Source organism: Dasypus novemcinctus, chromosome 12, assembly GCF_030445035.2.
Source record: "Dasypus novemcinctus isolate mDasNov1 chromosome 12, mDasNov1.1.hap2, whole genome shotgun sequence".
NCBI lineage: Eukaryota > Metazoa > Chordata > Mammalia > Cingulata > Dasypodidae > Dasypus > Dasypus novemcinctus.
In genome coordinates, this window is record NC_080684.1 from 80,554,309 (window position 1) to 80,572,827 (window position 18,519).

General features: G+C 38.7%; 1 protein-coding gene across 2 annotated transcripts in view; it reads left to right on the forward strand.

The window, feature by feature from the left end:
• Positions 1-3,529: 3,529 nt before the first annotated feature.
• CFAP54 (cilia and flagella associated protein 54) overlaps positions 3,530-18,519 on the forward strand; it is a 325,301-nt gene continuing 310,311 nt past the window's right edge. For both annotated transcript variants that reach the window (XM_058308572.1, XM_058308573.2), the window contains exons 1-4: positions 3,530-3,923; positions 8,760-8,865; positions 11,527-11,670; positions 14,632-14,803. In XM_058308572.1, the coding sequence (XP_058164555.1) occupies positions 3,595-3,923; positions 8,760-8,865; positions 11,527-11,670; positions 14,632-14,803 (751 nt within the window). In that variant the 5' untranslated portion in view covers positions 3,530-3,594. The remainder of the gene's footprint in view (positions 3,924-8,759; positions 8,866-11,526; positions 11,671-14,631; positions 14,804-18,519) is intronic.

Sequence of the window (18,519 nt, forward strand, 5' to 3'; positions counted from 1 at the left end):
ATTGCAGTGAATGTACCACACTAATAAAAGAAGTTGTTAATGTGGGGAAAAGTGGTAGGTAGGGGGAGTGGGGCATATGGGAATCCCTTATACATTTTTTAATGTTACATTTTATGTAAACTAAGTACCTGTTTTTAAAAAATAAAAAATATATTTTAAAAAAATGTGTTTGTCTGTTATGTCCAAAGTCTGGTTTTCTTTGTTGATGTTTTCTGGATTTTTATTTTGTTCCCTTGGATGTGTCATCATTTTCTGTTTCTTTGTTTGCCTTGTAATCTTTTGTGGCACAGTGTACATTTTTATATTTTAATGTGCTAACTCTGGGCATTAGTCCCTAAGCTGTCTGTTCCTTAGGTTTTTATCCAGATAATGTGATATGACAGAGATTTACTTGAATTGAAGAGCTAGCAGAAGCAAATAAACCAGTGTAAAATTTTCTCACAGTATTTGCAAATTGGTTCTGTACTGGCTGGTGTTCTCCTTCAGAGTTTAGCCCTCCTATGAAGAAGATCAGCCTGAGATGAAAGTGAAATGCAGGATCCTCTTCAGTTTTTTCTGAGCCTGTATATTGTCCTGGACTTATACTCATTTATGGTTTTAGAAATTCCCCCATTTACAGGAATCTGAATGTCCCCTCTACTCCCTATGAAATAGATCCCCCACTACCCCCTGTCTTGGGTGTTTTGTTGCCTGTATTAAAACAGGTAATACTTTGCCCCAGACCACTTTGAGTTCATTGTTTCTTACACTGCTTTAGCTGTGAGCAAGAGCAAGCTGCTTGTGCTTGCTGGGCAAGTTGTAGAAGGTGAGCTAGAGAGGAGTTTCCTGATTCAGTCTTTCAGACTGCACCAGATAGATTAGCATTGAACAGGCACACGAGTATGCAGATAGGGGTTACTCTGTTCCTGTGGAGCAAGGCCAGGTACCCCACAATGGGAGTACAGGCTAGCTCCATAGGGTGTCAAGGAGGGTCTGTGTGAGGAACCAGCAAGAGCACAGCAAGATTCTCCTACTGTTTTTAAAGTTGGGTTTTCTCAGTTCAGTACTTGCTCAGTTACTGCAACCTTTTAACTATTTTCTGGAGTTTTGAAAAAGATGGCTTTTCCAATTTTTGGTAGTCATTCAAAGATTCTATGGGGAAGCGCATCCTAAGGTGTACTGTGTTGCCATCTTGGTCAACTGGAGCACTGTAATTTTTGTTTTTTAAGCCATTATTTATGTTATATTTGGTTCAGTCCAAATGATTAACAACTAAATTAGGAGTAGATGAGGGGGCACTAACCTTATTTATTCTTTCTCTGATTCTCTGATTCTAGATGAAAAAGATTCTTGAATTGCAATAAGGATCCCTGCATCTTACCAAGACATTAATTACAAGGAAACAGCAATTTGCATTATTTATAAGGAAGCTATTTACATTATTTAGCCCTGTCTGACACAATTGCTGTGAAGTTCCATTCTTTCATTACAGTGGAAATAATAAAGCAAAGTGACAAGGAAATAGAAAAGTATTAAATAGCTGCATCTCATTACAAGGAAGATAACACCTCTAAAATGTTAAAAGTGCTTCAAATATAATTTAAACTGTACAAAATGAAAACTTCTATCTTACCACACGATGATTCAGGATATTTAGCCATTTAATTATTCAGGCAAGCTTCCAAAACTATTGAAAGGTAAGAAGTGCTAACTTTAGTGCAAGTAGGGAAGTGACTAAGATGAACATTTCATAATTCAAGTATTTGAATTTAATTAGTTACATTGTCATCTACCTGTTCACTTTGAAATGTCTGCCCTATAAGAAAGGTTGTTTTTGAAAGCACCCAGATGAGGGGAAAGACACTATATCTGTTTTATTTTTATTTTCCTTCCTTCTCTCTGACCCTTTTCATTTAATTTGATCCTGCTGTTTCACTTTCCTCAATATCATAGATAGTACTCAACTGCAAATTATACCAGCTTTTGATCTGAAGTGGATGAACCTGCAATGTGAGAACAAAGGGAAGATGAGAAGAGAAAGACTTAACCCCACTGATTTTTTAAGTCTATTAATATTTTCTATACATGCCCCAAGCATGATTTATTTCCTTAGATCTAAATTCTTTAATGTGTTTAAAGATTTTCATTGCTCACTTGGAGCCAAGAAAAAATCTTGGTTGATTAAAAGATGATTTCTACATCCTGATGGGAGAATTGAACTCCTACTGTGAGGTACCACAGTACCTCACTGTTTGTCAGTGAGGTTCTCTGGCCATAATTCCCTGCCGTGATGAGCAAAATCACTATCATCTTCCTTCAGATGATATTAGAGTACAGTATCCATGGCATATTAGGCCAGCCTCAGAAATTAGCACAGGTCCACAGAGCCTGCCAGAAATTAGGTCAGATCTGAAAGAAATCAGACTATGGTCCAATAAGTTTTTAAATCTTAAATGGGAAATTTTGGGCTCATAGGGTGTTATGTTCACTGTCTTTATTTTTAAGTGTGACAGACCTGGTAGCAGTTTCCAGTGTGAAAGACCTGTTTTTCCACCAAATATTTCTGGTCCTTCTCTTAAATGATTTTTGGCATTACATAGTCTGAAAGGAAAACAAGTTCCCTGTTTTTCAGAAATCCATGTTTAAATTAATAAACACAACTCTTACTGTTGCCCAGAATGTGCAGGAAAAGAACTTCCCTTGCCCCTAAGTATTTTCTCCTGAGGCCTGCAGTTTCCCCATGAGAAGCAAAATTTCTTAAAATCCCTGTTTAATCTCTTTTAAAAATGCAAAAATATTTTGAGAGTTAGCACTTCAAACTGTTAGCATGCATTAATATCCAATAGTTACGGTTGAGTAAAATGCTAATTAGTTTATACTATGGTGATAATTAGGATAAGACTGGAATGCAAATGGATAAATATAATGTAATCATAATTATTAGGCGCAGACACCATTTCCATAGTTACAGACCTCAAGGTACAAAAAGATGGAAAGAAAGGGATCAGTTGCATGGACTTGATTCTTAAACCGCCCATCAGATGTAATTTTCTCTTTCAGATGGTATTAATAAGCTTCATTAGGAGATCAATATGGCCTATTGATTTTGAGCACAGACTTTGGAGTTATAAGGCTGAGATCCCTGACCTTACTCTGACCTTGGTTACAGTATTAAACCTGTTTATTTTGTTTTTATTTTTGTGTGAATAGAGACACTAATAGTTTCTTAAATAGTAAAGGTGTTATGATGGTTAAATGAGATTATATGCTTCAAACGCTTAGAACTATTCCTGGCACATATTAATGATTATTATTAAGAAGTCAAGATGGAAAAAGAGCATAGTCTGGATTTGTTATTATAAATTTTTGGCTCTGCTATTGCTGGCTTTCTGTTTAGAACTTTGTCTATTCTCATTTCATACAGGAATGCCAGTGGGCTAGAAGGCAAAATATCTCAGGAGCATCATTCCTTTTTGGACCCGGGTATTTCCTCTTCTGCCGACAGGGGCCGCTGTGTTTCCCGGACCATGCGCTGGATGCCTGCTGCCGCGCGACCGTCGCTAGGCAACCGCGTGTACACACGCACACTCCAGGCCCCGCGAAGGTCGCGTTAATATGGCCACGCAGGGCGGCGTCTCCCCTGTATCCAACGTGTTTCCCACGTCCACGTCGCCGACAGGACGGCCGCTAACCCCAACCTCCTCCCCGACTTCGCCTTTGAAGTCGCCCCTGGAGTCGACAGCCAGCCCCCCGAGCTCGCTGCCTCGGCGCCCGACCTGCTCTGACGTCTCCTTGCCCCTTGCCGTGTTTTATGGGCCACTGGACGCTAAAAATCCGCTCCTGGCCTCTTTCGAGAAGGAGCTTCGGGAGTTGCTAGGCTTTATGAAGAAAAAGAAGGCTTCTGCCACCACAAAGGACCAGTTGCATGAATTCCACCGGCGTTGGTAAGTGGAGGCAGGGCGCTGGGGGTGGCGCTGTCCGGAGAAGGGCCACTTGGGGCCAGAAAAGAAGATGCCGGCGGGGCGCCCGCGCGGGGTCAGGGCCCTGGAGATTTGAACAACGTTTAAGAAGTGGAGGCGTGTCGCAATTACAATCTTTAATTCCTAGTAAATTTTATTTCTTGGCTTCCTGCTGAGTTCAAAATAAAAATCAGCACAAAAATATTTCATAACTCACCTACGGTCTGTTTCTTCGTGTCTTCTGATTGCTACTTTATGTCAATAAGTTTTGGCTCACTCGGGTTGTTTCACAACTTTTCATGCTGCGGGTGCAATTTTGTGCGTGAAGAAAAAGAAATAACTTTGAGGTAGCTTGGAGAAGTTAGTTTTTGATTCCATGAAGTATGTCAACCTTGAACATATGACTTTAAATTCCTTTTTATATTATTAGGGTGAAGTGATTTCTTTTCTTGATTTTTGACTAATTTTGTACATCTCTTTGCCGTTTTTCCTGCCTGGTTTCGTCACTATAATGTTATGTATTACCCAGACCACAAACTATTTTTAAGTTTTTTTTTTCCCGTTTGTTACCCATCTTTCTTTCCCAGTCAAATATTGCAAAATGAACAGTTTAAAAATAGAATACCAGAATAATGAGTAATTTCAACTTATATTTTTTCCATTCATGCATTTGATAAGAAAAAAATAGTTTCAACTTATATTTATTATACATTCATGTATTTAAAAGCTATTTTAAATAGCTTTCACTGCCTGCTCCCATACTTTTCTTGTCTTTCTCAAAGGCCATGTTCTGGGTTGAAGAGTCTCCCAAATATTCACGTCAGAATATGACCTTATTTGGAAATAGGGTCTTGGAATATGTAATTAGTTAAGCTAAGTTTATACTGGATTATAGTGGGCCCTAAATCCAATATGACTGGTGTCCTTATAAGAAGAGTGAAATTTGGACACAGCGACAAAGACAGAATGGAGAAAACCATGTGAGGACATAGTCAGAGATTGGAATGATGTGTCTACAAGTCAAAGAATGCCAAAGATTGCCTACAGCCACCAGAAGCTAGGAGAGGTGTGGAACAGATTCTTCCACAGAGGCTTTAGCATGGCCCATGATTTTGAAGCTCTAGCTTCCACTGTGAGAATAAATTTTCCAGAAACACAGGAGCCCTTGTCTGGCAGAGGAGGATATACTCAGGTCCAGAAAGGAATGATGCTCCTGAGATTTTATTTTTTCGTACTAGCTCACTGGCATCCCTGTTTGAAATGAGAATAGAGAGAAGGTTCCGAACAGAGAGCCAGCAAATATCAGAGCCAAAAATTTATGATCATAAATCCAAACTATACTCTTTTTCCATTTTGAGCCCTGGGACACTCCAATGTTGACAAGTTGGGGAGATAAGAAGAAACCAGCTGAGACTAAGAAGGTGTAGCCAAGGAGATAGGAAAACCAGTAAGTGTGTGGCTTACTAGAAGCCCAAGTAAAGCAAATGTTTCCAGAAGGAAGGATCAATAGGTAAATCCTGCCAATGGACCAAGAGGAGGACCAAGAATAGGCAAAGGAGAGCACATTATATACCTAAATGTACATATTTATATTTTTTAAAGTTTCTGTGTTTGTGACTGAGATTGCACTTTTTCTGCCCATTTCCACAGCTTGCATTCCAGTCCAAGCCACCAACTTCTTGCATTTGCCCTGTGGCTCCTTGTATCTCAGATCTGTCCTCTATGTAGTAGAGGGATCTTCATAAAAACATAAATCTCTCACTCCCCTATCTAAAGTCCTTCAGCTGCTTCCCATTGTTTTTAGAAATGAAAACTCTAGGCCTCCAGAGTCTGAAGATCTGGCCTTGCCTGCCTCTCCTGTATCGGTTCCCCCCTCACATTTCTCTCAGCCTTTCCAGGGAAACAGATCCTGCTGTTTCTCACCCCAGGGCCATTGGATTTGCTGTCTCCTTTGTCTGAACTGTACTTCACCAGATTTTCAAATATCTGGCTGTTTCTCGTCTTTTGGTTCTCAGCTCACTCCTCACAGGCAGGTCTGCCTATCAGTTTTTTGTTTTTTGTTTTTAAATTTAGTTTAAAATCTTTATTTTGAGACCATAGCAAATATACAGAAAAGTTTCAGAAATATACATCAATTTTTCATTGCTTTATCTCCAGCACCTAGCCTAGCAGTTGGGGCATAGTAAGCATTCAATAAACATTGGTATTGAAAGAATTCAAGGGTTAATATCCTTCTATTCAGTAATTAGGGATAGGGAAAGTAGACATAAGCTAATCTGTATCTTTAAATACGGTATAAGTGAATAACAACATTAAGGGTTGACATGGGCCTTAATAGTCCAGCTCCCACACAGTTTAGATATTTATTTATGTAACAAAATTTTTCAGTGTCTACTATATGCCAGGTACTGAACTAGTCACTGGTTATGCAGTGGTGACAAAATAGACATGGGACCTGTGCTTAGCGAGTTTATAGTCTAGAGAGTGAGACAAGCTTTCAGTAATTCAAGTCCACACTAAAAAACAGCAATGAACAAACAAAACTACCTACCCTCTTGGAGCTTATATTCCAGAGGAGGAGATAGACAGTAAACATATAATAAATAAGTACATTTTTTGGTAACCTAGAAAGTGATAAATGTCAGGGGAAAAGTAATGAAGGGAAGGAGTAATGGAGTGGAGGACAGGAGGTTGCAGTACCCAAGAAGGCAGTTAGAGTAGATGCCACTTGAGCAGACCCTGGAAGAGCTTGCAGTGGTACCTCCTTTCAAATGAGTGGTCAGGGAACAGACCTTAAACTGAGATTAGAAGGATGCCTGGGAGCTAGCCAGGCAAAGAGAGAGAGAAACAGACAGAACAAACCTGTGGGAAGCCCTTACAAGAAAGAGCCAGGTACTTTGGAGGAACAAGCAGAAGCCTACTTGGCTGAAGACTGTTGAATGTGGTGTGGTGATAGGAGATGAAATTAGAGGAGTAGATAGGGCTGGGGAGGTTTGAGAAGTCATTTTGAAGAGTTTGCCTTTATTCCAAACGCAATGGGACCATTGATGGTATTTTTGGCAAAGGATTGACCTTAAGTAACTTTTGTTTTAAAATCTTAATTTGATGATCATGTCCAAATGGAGCAAGAAAAGCAGTGGGAGGATCATTTAGGAGTCCTGGAGTTAGGAGTTGTTTTTATAACATATTTGATAGATGGCTATTTTTTAAATGAGAATTTGTTACTTATAACCATAGGAACTTTTCATAAACATAAAAATTCATAGCATCCAAAATGTAGATTTTGTGCATACCAGCAATATCATTAAACAGAGTGCATTACATTTTTAAAAGTATGTTTTTGTTGTGAGCACTGAAGACTTAGATATTCTGCTTATACAATTATAATTTGCTATTTTAGAACATTCTAAACCTCCAGCACCAGCTATAGTCAGCAGTTCAAAGTACATTAGCGTTCCCTTCTTAGATGATGTACATTACATAGTATATAAATCATGTGTTTCTTATTTGATCATTATGTAAGTCATTCCCAAGGAGCAGTCATAACCTGAACAAAGGGTTCACTTAAAAAAAACATCCCAAAACATTTTCGTCTTTATTATATAACCTCGGTTGATTTAATGAAGCTAGTGTTTTTCTTCTATGAGTAACAAACCTAGTCATCATTGTCTCATCGGTAAGGTTTGGAAGAATTAACTATTTCATTTACATAATTTAAGACTTGGTGAATTTCTTGGATTCATTGTATTTATTCTAATACTGTGTCATTTCATAAGGTGACAAAAAGTAGAAAGAAAAAGCAATACAAAACAAAAAATTTCTGTCTTTCAAAAATTCAGCGGCTTGGATTTGCTTCATTTTGGCATTGTTACTCACTTCTTAGTAGATGTATATATTTTCCCACCCCAATAAATGATACATCAGTCCAGGGCAGAAATGCCCTTGTCCCCTCAGTGTCACTTAGTCAATATCACAATGAACTGACATATGCCTGTTGAGGCTGTTTCCTTAATAGCACAACATGTACATGGTAAGTACTAAAGCCATCTTCAGTCCTAAAGTTTAGATATTTGTCCTTATCTAGAAATCTGTGAGATAGGATTCAACGAATGGTAGGGGAAACCTGGATTTTTCCTAGAGACTTTTGTAATTTCCTGGAGAGAGGAAAGGAGTAAAGGTTTATTGCATGAATGAATAAAATAAACGATGACCTGCTATCCTTTGAAATTTTGATTTGGACTCATTTTGGGAATACTGTATGCAGTTTTTGTTTGTTTTAATTGATGGAGGGAAGCATAATCCTAAATGGATTTTTCTGGGTATTTGAGCCCTTGGACCCTTTACAGAAAAGAATAAAATAAAAACAAGGAAAAAATTTTTTCCCTATTCATTCATTCAACAAATATTTATTGAGTACCTAAATGTACCAGGTATTCACTGCTCTTGGGACTGGGGACATAATACAATGGAGGTCCTTGCCTTCAGGGAGCTTGCAGTTTAAAGGAGTAGAAAGCATAGTGATAGAGCAATTGAGAGGAAGGGTACACCAAACTTCAGTTTCATCAACTACAAATTTGAGATATTGCTATTACCCATCTCGGGGTTGTGAATATTAAATGAAAAATAAATGCATCTAAAGCGCTTTGATCAATGCTTTGCACATCAGAACCTATAATTTTAACCATAATAATATTTATTATGAATAATTAGATATTAACAGTAAAACTCATGAGAGAGACTTAGCACAAGATATGGTTTTAATGATTGCTTTCAAGTTAATTGAGGTTTCCTGCTGACTTTGAAGATATTTTATTTTTACAGCACCACTTCTTTGTTTAATATCTGGACCAAATATGCCCCTCGGCTGCCAGCTGCCTATTACAATGAAAAGCTTCTGAAGGTTGGGGATAACCTTTGTCAAATGAAAGTAAGTACCTCCAGAGTAAAAAGAACCAAAATGAAACTCATTTGGCTAATTAATAGTAATATTATTATTATTTAGTTTAATGTCCCTATTTACATGTTTTGAATGTTACTTTTCCTTTTTTTTTTTTTTTTTGCTTAACAAAAAATAAATGAATAAATAAAAAGTCTAATGAGGCACAGTGACCAAAAATGTGTTTGCTTTTCAGTTTTGTAGTTGAGATAGTCCAGAGGTGAGAGATTCCAGAACGGAAAGACAGCTGGCTGGGGATGGGCACAAGAGCAGCCTGGGGTTAACAGAGGGTGTGGTAGGCGCACAACAGGAAATGCTGAGTCATCTTGTTCCTACCTTATACAAAGGAGCCCAGACACCACTTCCTGTTGTTTTTCACATAGCTGGCCTTGCCCAGCAGGCAACCCTCATGGCTTCTGGCCTTGCTGCTATGCTGCAAGGTTCCCAGCGCCCCGTTTTAATGACTTTCGGCTCTTTCTTAATGCTTACTGAATGTGATCATAACAGTCATTCCGTAGGTGCTTGATTCCTGCTCACTATTGTATTCCAGACTGAGCTGGAGGCCCCTACTTTTAGTTCCATATCAATGTCTGGGTGTTTGTGAACTTGTTTGGTTTGATAAGGGTCTGGGTTTTTCAGTTAGTGATAATATGGTTTTACCCTTAAACTCTGGCACAGACCCAAAGTGAAGTATGAATATTTGGCACCTCCTGGATCCTTGGACAAAGAATTATTTTATCCAAAGGGGTTCTAGGCCAAACATGGTATGTCCAGTGTTTTCTCAACCTTCAATTTCTCAGCTTCAGTTTCCTTTTCCGTTTCTGTTTTCTGGGCCTTAACCCTTCTGGTCTGGAAGGGAAATTTACCAAATAGACGAGATGTAGAGGAACATTCATAATGAAGAACTAAGATCTATTTTCTGCTGCCAAAATTAAAGAATAACCTTAGCCCATGTAATTCAACCATGGCTCTTAGAAACTCAAAAACACACGGTTTGGAAAACTGCAGGGAAAAAAATCAAGTAAGACTGAGCTCGTAAGCTATATTCACGTGAAGTGGAATAACAGTTTGGCAGGAATCAGAGAACAGCCCTCTCCACTTTTATGCTCCTCAATTTAAGAAGCTGTGATAAACAGGACAGTTTGAGGTTGTTCTTGGAGCAGCCAAGGTGATGGAGTGGATATTGGAGGGAGGAGAAAGGAAGAAGTGTGGCAGGAGTTTATAAAGCAAGTAAATGATGGGTAATAGTTAACAATTAGAATGTTTCAGGTTGAAAGGCCCACAGGTGGTAGTTAAACACTTACAGTTAAACACTTGCAGGGGTGTCTCCCGCGTAGGGGAGCCCCATGGTCAAGGAGTGCACCCCGTAAAGAGAGCCACCCAGTGGGAAAGAAAGTGCGGCCTGCCCAGGAGTGTCACAGCACACCCAGAGAGCTGACACAACAAGATGACACAACAAAAAGAAACACAGAAACCTGGTGCCGCTGATAAGGATAGAAGCGGTCACAGAAGAACACACAGCGAATGGACACAGAGAGCAGACAAGTGGGGAGGGGAGAGAAATAAAAAATAAATCTTAAAAAAAATAAATAAAAGGCATGAAGAGGGAAGTGGTCCACTGAAGTGTTTATAATCCTGAAAATAAACTTGAGTTGTTACTTTGGTTTCTAGAAACTATTTTTATTTTAGTTTTGTTAACAATCATCTTGTGGAATACTCTTGTTTTGAACTTAGACTTGAATTTGCTACATGAATCAAGTGAGAACAGAAGAGATTCACAATTAACAAGAGAATAAATAACAAACAAGTCAACAGAAATAAAAACAAAACAGCATTTGACTGTGGATCCCTCCCAGGGAGCTAGAGAACAATTGACAGGCCTTTCATACCCAGTGCAGTTACTTTTCCTAGAAACACAGTCAAAGGGAGAGAAAGCTCAGGAAGCACTGTGGACTAGCTCATACTCAGGGCACTGCTTACACATCCACTGCCCTGAAACTCTCCAGACCAGCTGTGGCTTACAGGAATGAGGCATCTAACTCCAGAAGAGGAACATAAATTTGAATTAGAGCTAGTAAGAATCCCAAAGCTCAGTCTTCTTAGACTTGTCCTGCTGCAGCTTCAGAAGGTGTTTACAAATGAGAAAGCCAGGTCACTGTCTTTCCTTTCCTTCCCCCTCCTTTCCTTTCCTTCCCTTTCCTTTCATCTTCCCCTTTTCTTCTTCCTCTTCCTTCTCTTCTTTCTCTCCCTACTACTTCTTTTTCTTTTTCTTGAGGTTCAGAGATATCAGAGAAGCAAGACCAATAATACAGCTCATCTACCTCTCTGAAGGGATTTTTGGGGCTTTGGATTTTGTATATATTTAGGTACTATCACTCAGAGTGCCTTAGTGAATATTCTCATCTTTTGAGCTAGTGATGGTTTCATCTTGTAATAGACTTGTTGTGAGGAGAATCAAATGAAATAATGCATGTAAATTGCTTACACTGATGTCTGCCACATAATATGTGCTTAGAAGGTGGTGGCAGTAGTGATAGTAATAGTAACGATCAACAGTAGTACAATGAAGAATAATAAGAATATTATCTCATCTTAATAATTATAAGCAAAATGACACTTTGAAACACTAATCAAGTCCCCTTTTTATTTCAGGAATACAAGTTGGCCCTTTTACAGTGCTATGGACGATATCTTCAGCAGTTCAGTTCCAACTTTGATGAGAATAAAGCAGATGTGAATCAATTTAAAACTGTCTTTTTCCCAAAAGGCTTTGCAGACAAAACTGCTGCACTTACAGTAAGATGAAAGAAGCAACTAAAATAGCTACAATGTAATATTAGCTATGCAATATCTTCTTTAGTTAACAGCTTTAGATGTTTTTCATTTGCTGTGCATAGCATCTAGCCATGTGCTTTAGGTTTCTTTGTAACTGCTTTCAGTGCTGGATAAAAAAGTACATTTATTGAACTTTGTGAAAATGTTTTAGGAGATTATGTCACTGTAATTCTTCATTCATCCACCAAACCATTATTATTTTTATCATAATAGTATTTGTAAAGTGCTTTTTAGTTTACAAAGTATTTTTGAAATGTATATTATTTAAACCTCATAATAACCTTATGAGTTAGATAATTATTATTTCTATTTTACAGAAAACAAAAGGCTCATGTGGCTCTTGAGATAAAACATGTATTTCTTTACTCTACTATACCAGTCATATAATGATAATTGCTATATTGATTCTTTGATTCAATGGTTACCATATGCTAGCTGCTGTTCTAAATGCATTATATAAATCACTGCATTCAATACAGTCAGAAGAGGTGCAGCCTCATTTCAGTCTCACTACAGTCTGGAGAGGTACCATTGTGCCTGTTTTACAGATGAGGAAACTGAGGACTTATTAGAGACTAAGAAACCTGTCCTGTCAATGCAAGCAGTGGGGCTGATGTTCGAACCCTGAACAGTCTGCCTCTAAATTGTGTTCTCTGGATCACTATGCTATACTGTGTTTTTTTCAGGCTTACTGACTTTGCAAGGTCTTGGAAATAGCATGTGGTTATTGAACAGTTCAGTCTGGCTGTGAGATAGGTGCATGAATTAGAAAACTGGGCAGTGTAGATTGGAGCTGTGTTGGAAAGAGTGAAAAGCGTAGGAATTTGGACTTTTAAGAGCCTTCCATCACCCTGGTTCAGGCCACCATCATCTCTTTCTTGGACTATTGAATTATCCTGCTTCCTCTCTGCCTTCCTAACTTAGGACCAGTTCACTGGTGAGTCCCTGTGTCTGGAAAGATTTTATCCTAGATATCTGTGTGGCTCCTCCCTCACTTCCCTCAGGTTGCCTACATGCTCTGTTTTATTTTTCTTTATGGCACTTACTCCCTCCTGACACATTTTTATAACCTTATTTTTTTATTGCCTGACTTCCCCTCTAGAATGTGAGCTTCAGGAGGACAGGAGACACCTGTGTCTCTAATGCCCAGAACAGTGCCTGGTGTGTAATAGATACTCAATAAACATTCATTGAAATGGAAAGAGATGAAAAACTCCATTTGGACATGCCGAGTTTGAGGTCCTAGCAAGACACTGACACACTGTAGATCTCAGTAAATATGTGTTAAGTGAGTGAATAAGAAAATGAATGACCTAAACATTTAGTCCAGTAGGAAGCTGACAAGGCAGAATTGGAGGCTTTGAGAAAAGTTTGGTTGGAAAAATAGACTTGAGAGTTAAGTGCAAAGGGATTATAGTTGAGGCAGTAAGACTGAAGGATTTGCTGTCAAAATATTAACAGCAAAGTTTATTTTTAAGTTCTGCATGAAGATTTCTTAACAGATGTTATTTAATGATTCTTGTATATAGTGCTAGAGAGAGGCCCTATGGAAAAGTAAGAGTTTGGCCTCTAGAATCAGCCTGCCTGGGTTTGAAGACATGCTCTGTTGCTTCCTAACTGTGTGACCCTGAGAAAGTTATATAATTGTTTTGTACCTCGGTTTCTTCATCTGTAAAATAGAAGTAATGGAAAGAGCTACCTTATAGGGTTGTTTTAGGATTATTGAGATAATAAAGGCTTAGAACAGTGCCTGGTATTAAACAAATATTAGATATCATTATCTGCTTCTTAAAGAGAGAACACTTTGAAGATAATTATTGCTACATGTAGATGCAGCAAGTAAATATTTTCCACTGTTACACTAACTATATTGTGGCTAGAAATAGTCTACAGGTATCCAAGCAGAAAACCTACATGGTAGAGTAAGGTCTCTTTTAAGAGTATCTCTTCCCACGGATTTAATGGTAATGCTGATTCTCTGGCCAAAATCTCTCTTCTGAAAGGTACGTCTAGCCAATGATGTCATGCACATCGGGCACTGAGCATATCCCAAATGGGGCTCAGCTTTCTTCCATAATTGGCAGGAAATCACTGCAGACCTCTTCTCTATTACCTCCCGCATCTGATTGGTCACTAAGTCCTGTTGACTCAAACAGTACTTAAATCCCTGCCTCCAGGATCCCATTTTAGGTCCCTATTATACTGGGCTTACTTCAGAGGCCTTTAGGCTTTCCTAGCCTCCCTGCATGTACAGATGATTTCCAACCCTTGCTTTTCATCTTCCACGCTTCCATAAGAATTCATTTCAAAAGTATAATCAAATCATTTTATACTGATAAAATCTATTTCCCTTTGGATAAAGTCCATATTCCTTGGTTTTGGCCTGGACCATCCCATGGTCTTATCTCTTCATTTTAAACCCTTTTCTCCAGCCTTACAAAAAGACTTCTAATCCAGTGTCCACACGAGCCACCTTAAGCATACTTTATATGCATGTGCCTGGAGTGCTTTTCCCACCTCGAGGGGGGCCTGTATCTTTCCCATCTTTGCTTCCCTATTGCTTAGCAGTGTGGCTGAAAGAGGTGCTCAGGAGACATTTGCTGAATGAATTGTGTAAATGGTAATTACATTTGAATTAATGAAGAGGTTAAAATGCCACTAGATGAGTTTATAAAAATGGAATCAATTCTTAATTCTAGTAGGAGGGTTTGTGTACTTCATTTTGATTTTTAATTTCTTTGGCTATGGAAAGCTAATCTTAACTAACTGCATGTTTTGTAGAAAACTATTATGTTATTTCTCTACTAATCTATCTAATTAAGCAGAATGTTTCCATTTTAGTTTTCTACATTTTAAGAAGTGTTTTCCTAAGTTGTGTAAACCTTATTGATATTCTTATTTATGTTTTTCTATGTATTTCAGTTTCATGCTCTGAGTGGCAAAAGTATGTGCAACTATCAGCTGGTCTGTGAGAGTGATGTAAACCTACAGAATAAAGAATCTGTGATTCAGTGTCTGCATATCTTGTCCTCCTTAAGACTTATCATGCAAGTGGCTCTGCCACAGGAGCACCTTTGCTGGATTATCTTCAATGGTATATACCACGGTATTTTATTTTCCATTGTGTCTTCCAGAAGGTTATTAAAATACCATGTTTGACAGTAATTTGGTTACCTCATATATAAAACAGCCTCTTTTCACAATAGGATGATTGTGTTTTTTATTTTTATTACACTTTAATTTTTCCTCATAAGAGCAAAAATTTATAAAGCATGTCTCTGTTTCAGATTGAAGGAAGGGTCTATCCTGTGGGGATAATCAGCTTGTGCTGTATAAAAAGCAGAGGCCACAATTAATAAGAAAATAGAAGCAAGGAAGGATCAAAGGGTCATTGCAAGTTATATTGGTTCTAAACATCATTGATTTATTGGTCCTCTTCTCAAGCAGCTTGTCCAATGTCTTTGGCATTCTACATATCAACTTTCTCCTACTCAGAATTGGGATGGCTTTGTTTTTGAGGTTGGAGCTCTGAAAATGTGCCATATCTCATAATATGATATTAGTCATAGCTATCAAAATGCAGCATTTCCCCATTTTAAAGTTACAATGAATCAATTACTATATTCTGTATATTATTTTTTTATTAAAGAAGTTGTGGGTTTACAGAAAAATTGTGTATAAAGTAGAGGGTTCCCTTATACTGCCCCAGTATTAACACCTTTCATTAGTGTGGCACACTTATTACAATTGATAGAAGTACGTTTTTGTAATTGTACTATTAACTGTAGTCCATGGTTAACTTAGGGTTCACTGTGTTATACAGTTCTATGGATTTTTTAGAAGTATTTTTTATTCTAGTAGCATATGTTGTTTTAGTTTGTTAAAGGTTGTGTGGGAGTTTGAACTTATTTTTGTGAATCTCCAAAAAAGAGAAAGATTATGTTCATAAACTGGTCTGTTTCTCAGGTGTGATACCCCTTGACTGTATTAGGTTCAGCTGAGATGTCTTTGATTAAAGTATGTTAAGATTGGGGCTTTGATTTGACCATGTCAGTAGGATGTGACTCAGGATGAGTTCCTGCTCCCTTGGTGGGCCTATATAAATGGATACTCAAGAAGGCACATGAAAGAGGAGAGAACTTGGTCATTTTGGTCCTGCCATGTGACAGAAAGGAAAAGTATCAAACAGCTAGAGCCCTAAGAAGAGAGATGAGCTATTTGTCTGAGAGTTTGCGGCTGAAGAGAACAGAGCAGCTGAGCAAATGAGAAGGCCTGAGAGACCAAGCAGAGATCGCCCATCATCTTGCTTCAACATGTGGCAAATAACTTTGGTGAGAAAGCAGCCTTGAGTTGGACTCATTAACTGTAAACTTTAACCTGGAAATAAATACCCTTTATAAAAGCCAACAGATTTCTGGTACTTTGCACCAGCACCCCTTTGGCTGACTAAAACAGGCTGCCAATGCAATATGCCAGAAATGAGTTGGCTTTTACAATGGGATTTATTAGGTTAAAAGCTTACAGTTCTGAGGCTGGGAAAAATGTCCAAATCAGGGCATCAGGCAAAACTCTCTCCCCCAAGGTTGGCAGCTGGCGATCTTGAATTCCTGCTGCATAGCAAGGCACAATGATGGCTCTGGTGGTCTCTGCCTTCTCCAGGCTCACTTTCTCCCTGAGCTCAGCTGTGGGTGATCAGGCACATGGCTGCCGGGGTCTTCTCTCTCAGCTTCTGGGTTCTTCTCTATTTACGTGACTTTTTTCTGTGCCTGTGGCTTTTTATTTCTCCATTTATAAAGAACTCCATTGAAGAGGATTAAGACATACACTTGGTCATGCCCTACCGAAATGATCTAATCAAAAGGAAGGTCCCTTAACTGAATCTAACCAAAAGGTCCCATATATAATAGGTTTATATGCACAGGAGTAGATTAGCTTTAAGAATAGAATTTTCTGGGATCTACCCAGCTTCAAACTGTTAAATATATAAAACTGAACATTTCCCCTTTTATCCATATTCAAATATATAATTCAGTACTGTTAATTACTTTCACAATGTTGTGCTACCATCACCATTATCCATTCTCAAAACTTTTCTATCATCCCAAATAGAAATTATGTACATTTTAAGCTTTAACTACCTATTTTCTGCACCCATCCTGTCCCTGGTAACCTAATATGCTATATTCTGACTCTATAAATTTGCTTATTCTAATTATTTAATATCAGTGAGGTCAAACATTTATCTTTTTGTGTCTTGCTTATTTCACTCAACATGATGTCTTAAGGTTCATCCATCTTGTCGCATGTATCAACATGGGCTGAATAGTCCATTTTGTCTATATGTATTTTGTTTATGAACACTTGGGTTACTTCTATCTCTTGGCAATTGTGACTTTGCTACTAGGAACATCAGTGTGAAAATGTTTATTCAAGTCTCTGCTTTCAATTCTTTTGGATATATACCTTGAAGTGGTATTGCTGGGTCATATGGTGATCATATGTTACTGAATGCCTCTGGTTTCTGGGCTTCTAGGTTCTTGACTTATGTCATATAAAAGACTTTAAGGACATGCCATAGGGTAGGCAAGGGAGTAAAGAGCTTCTTAAACAAGAAAATGAGAAAAGTACACCGTCTGAGGCATGAACTGTGGGTGTGCTTCAGAATGAGATGTGCATGTGCAGTCTCAGGTCAGGGCTTTTAAAAGTCTGTTTGCTGTTCTGATTGGTTGCCCCAACATGTCATTTCTCAGCGGGCCAATGGTGAGGCCTTTTGAGGATATTCAGGGCTTTCCCTCTAGTTCCAAACGATATTCTCATGGCAAAGGTCATGCAGTGTCTTTCTGGCAGCCTTCTTCTCAGGAGGTTTCTGGGTGAGTCTCATGCCCATGTGGTAGGTCAGCCATTTTGCCTGTTGGCCATATTGTCTGCTGGGCCAGCTGCTTCCCTCTTTCACTGTATTAACCTGCCTCAACCCCCACCTCAGAAGGTTTACACCCTAATTCTTAAGGGGGTGCTGAAGGGTGATAGTCACTTTTCTGTAGCTACTTCCTGCTTGTTAGGGGGAGTAGGCCCTACCTAACAAGGTGTAAAACCCTTTTGCTTCTCTATTGCGGTTGGGGAAAGATGAGTTTGGCACCATGGGTGAAGCTGGATGAATCCCTGCATGATAATAAGGCATTGATTCTGTAGGAAAGAAATTTAAATAGAATTTTGAAGATACATGGTCCCACTGAAAGGATAAAGATGATGGTGGTAGGCAGGCCCAAAAAGTGGGCCAGCCATGACATACTGGGTCATGAGAGTGAGAAAGGCCAAGTGCCTTCAGAGGCTGCATCCTCCCAAAGTTGATGGGAAAGAGTGTTCTTCCTTGAATTCTTTTATACTGTTGGTTAACTCTAGGGGGATATTGTGGTAGACCTGTTGGGTTTGGTATAAACTGCCAACCCCAATTCCTATGGTGGTGGTTAATCCTAGGACAGCTAGGAGAGGTATGAAGAGAGGCACTGCCCTAGTGATAAACTTACAAAGGCAACAAGACAGGCATATGGCAAGCAAAATAAAGCAGCACTTAAGAGAGCCATTCTTTTGTCACATAGGCACATTCATTCATTACTTAGCAAATGAATTAAGTTTACCAGAATTTTTAACATGTTCAGTTTCCCTCTACATATGATCTAGAATAGAAAAAGGTATCATCATAATCATCAGGTTTATAGGTAAAGTGCTTAATATGAGGAAACGGACTTTGGCCCAGTGGTTAGGGCGTCCGTCTACCACATGGGAGGCCCGCGGTTCAAGCCCCGGGCCTCC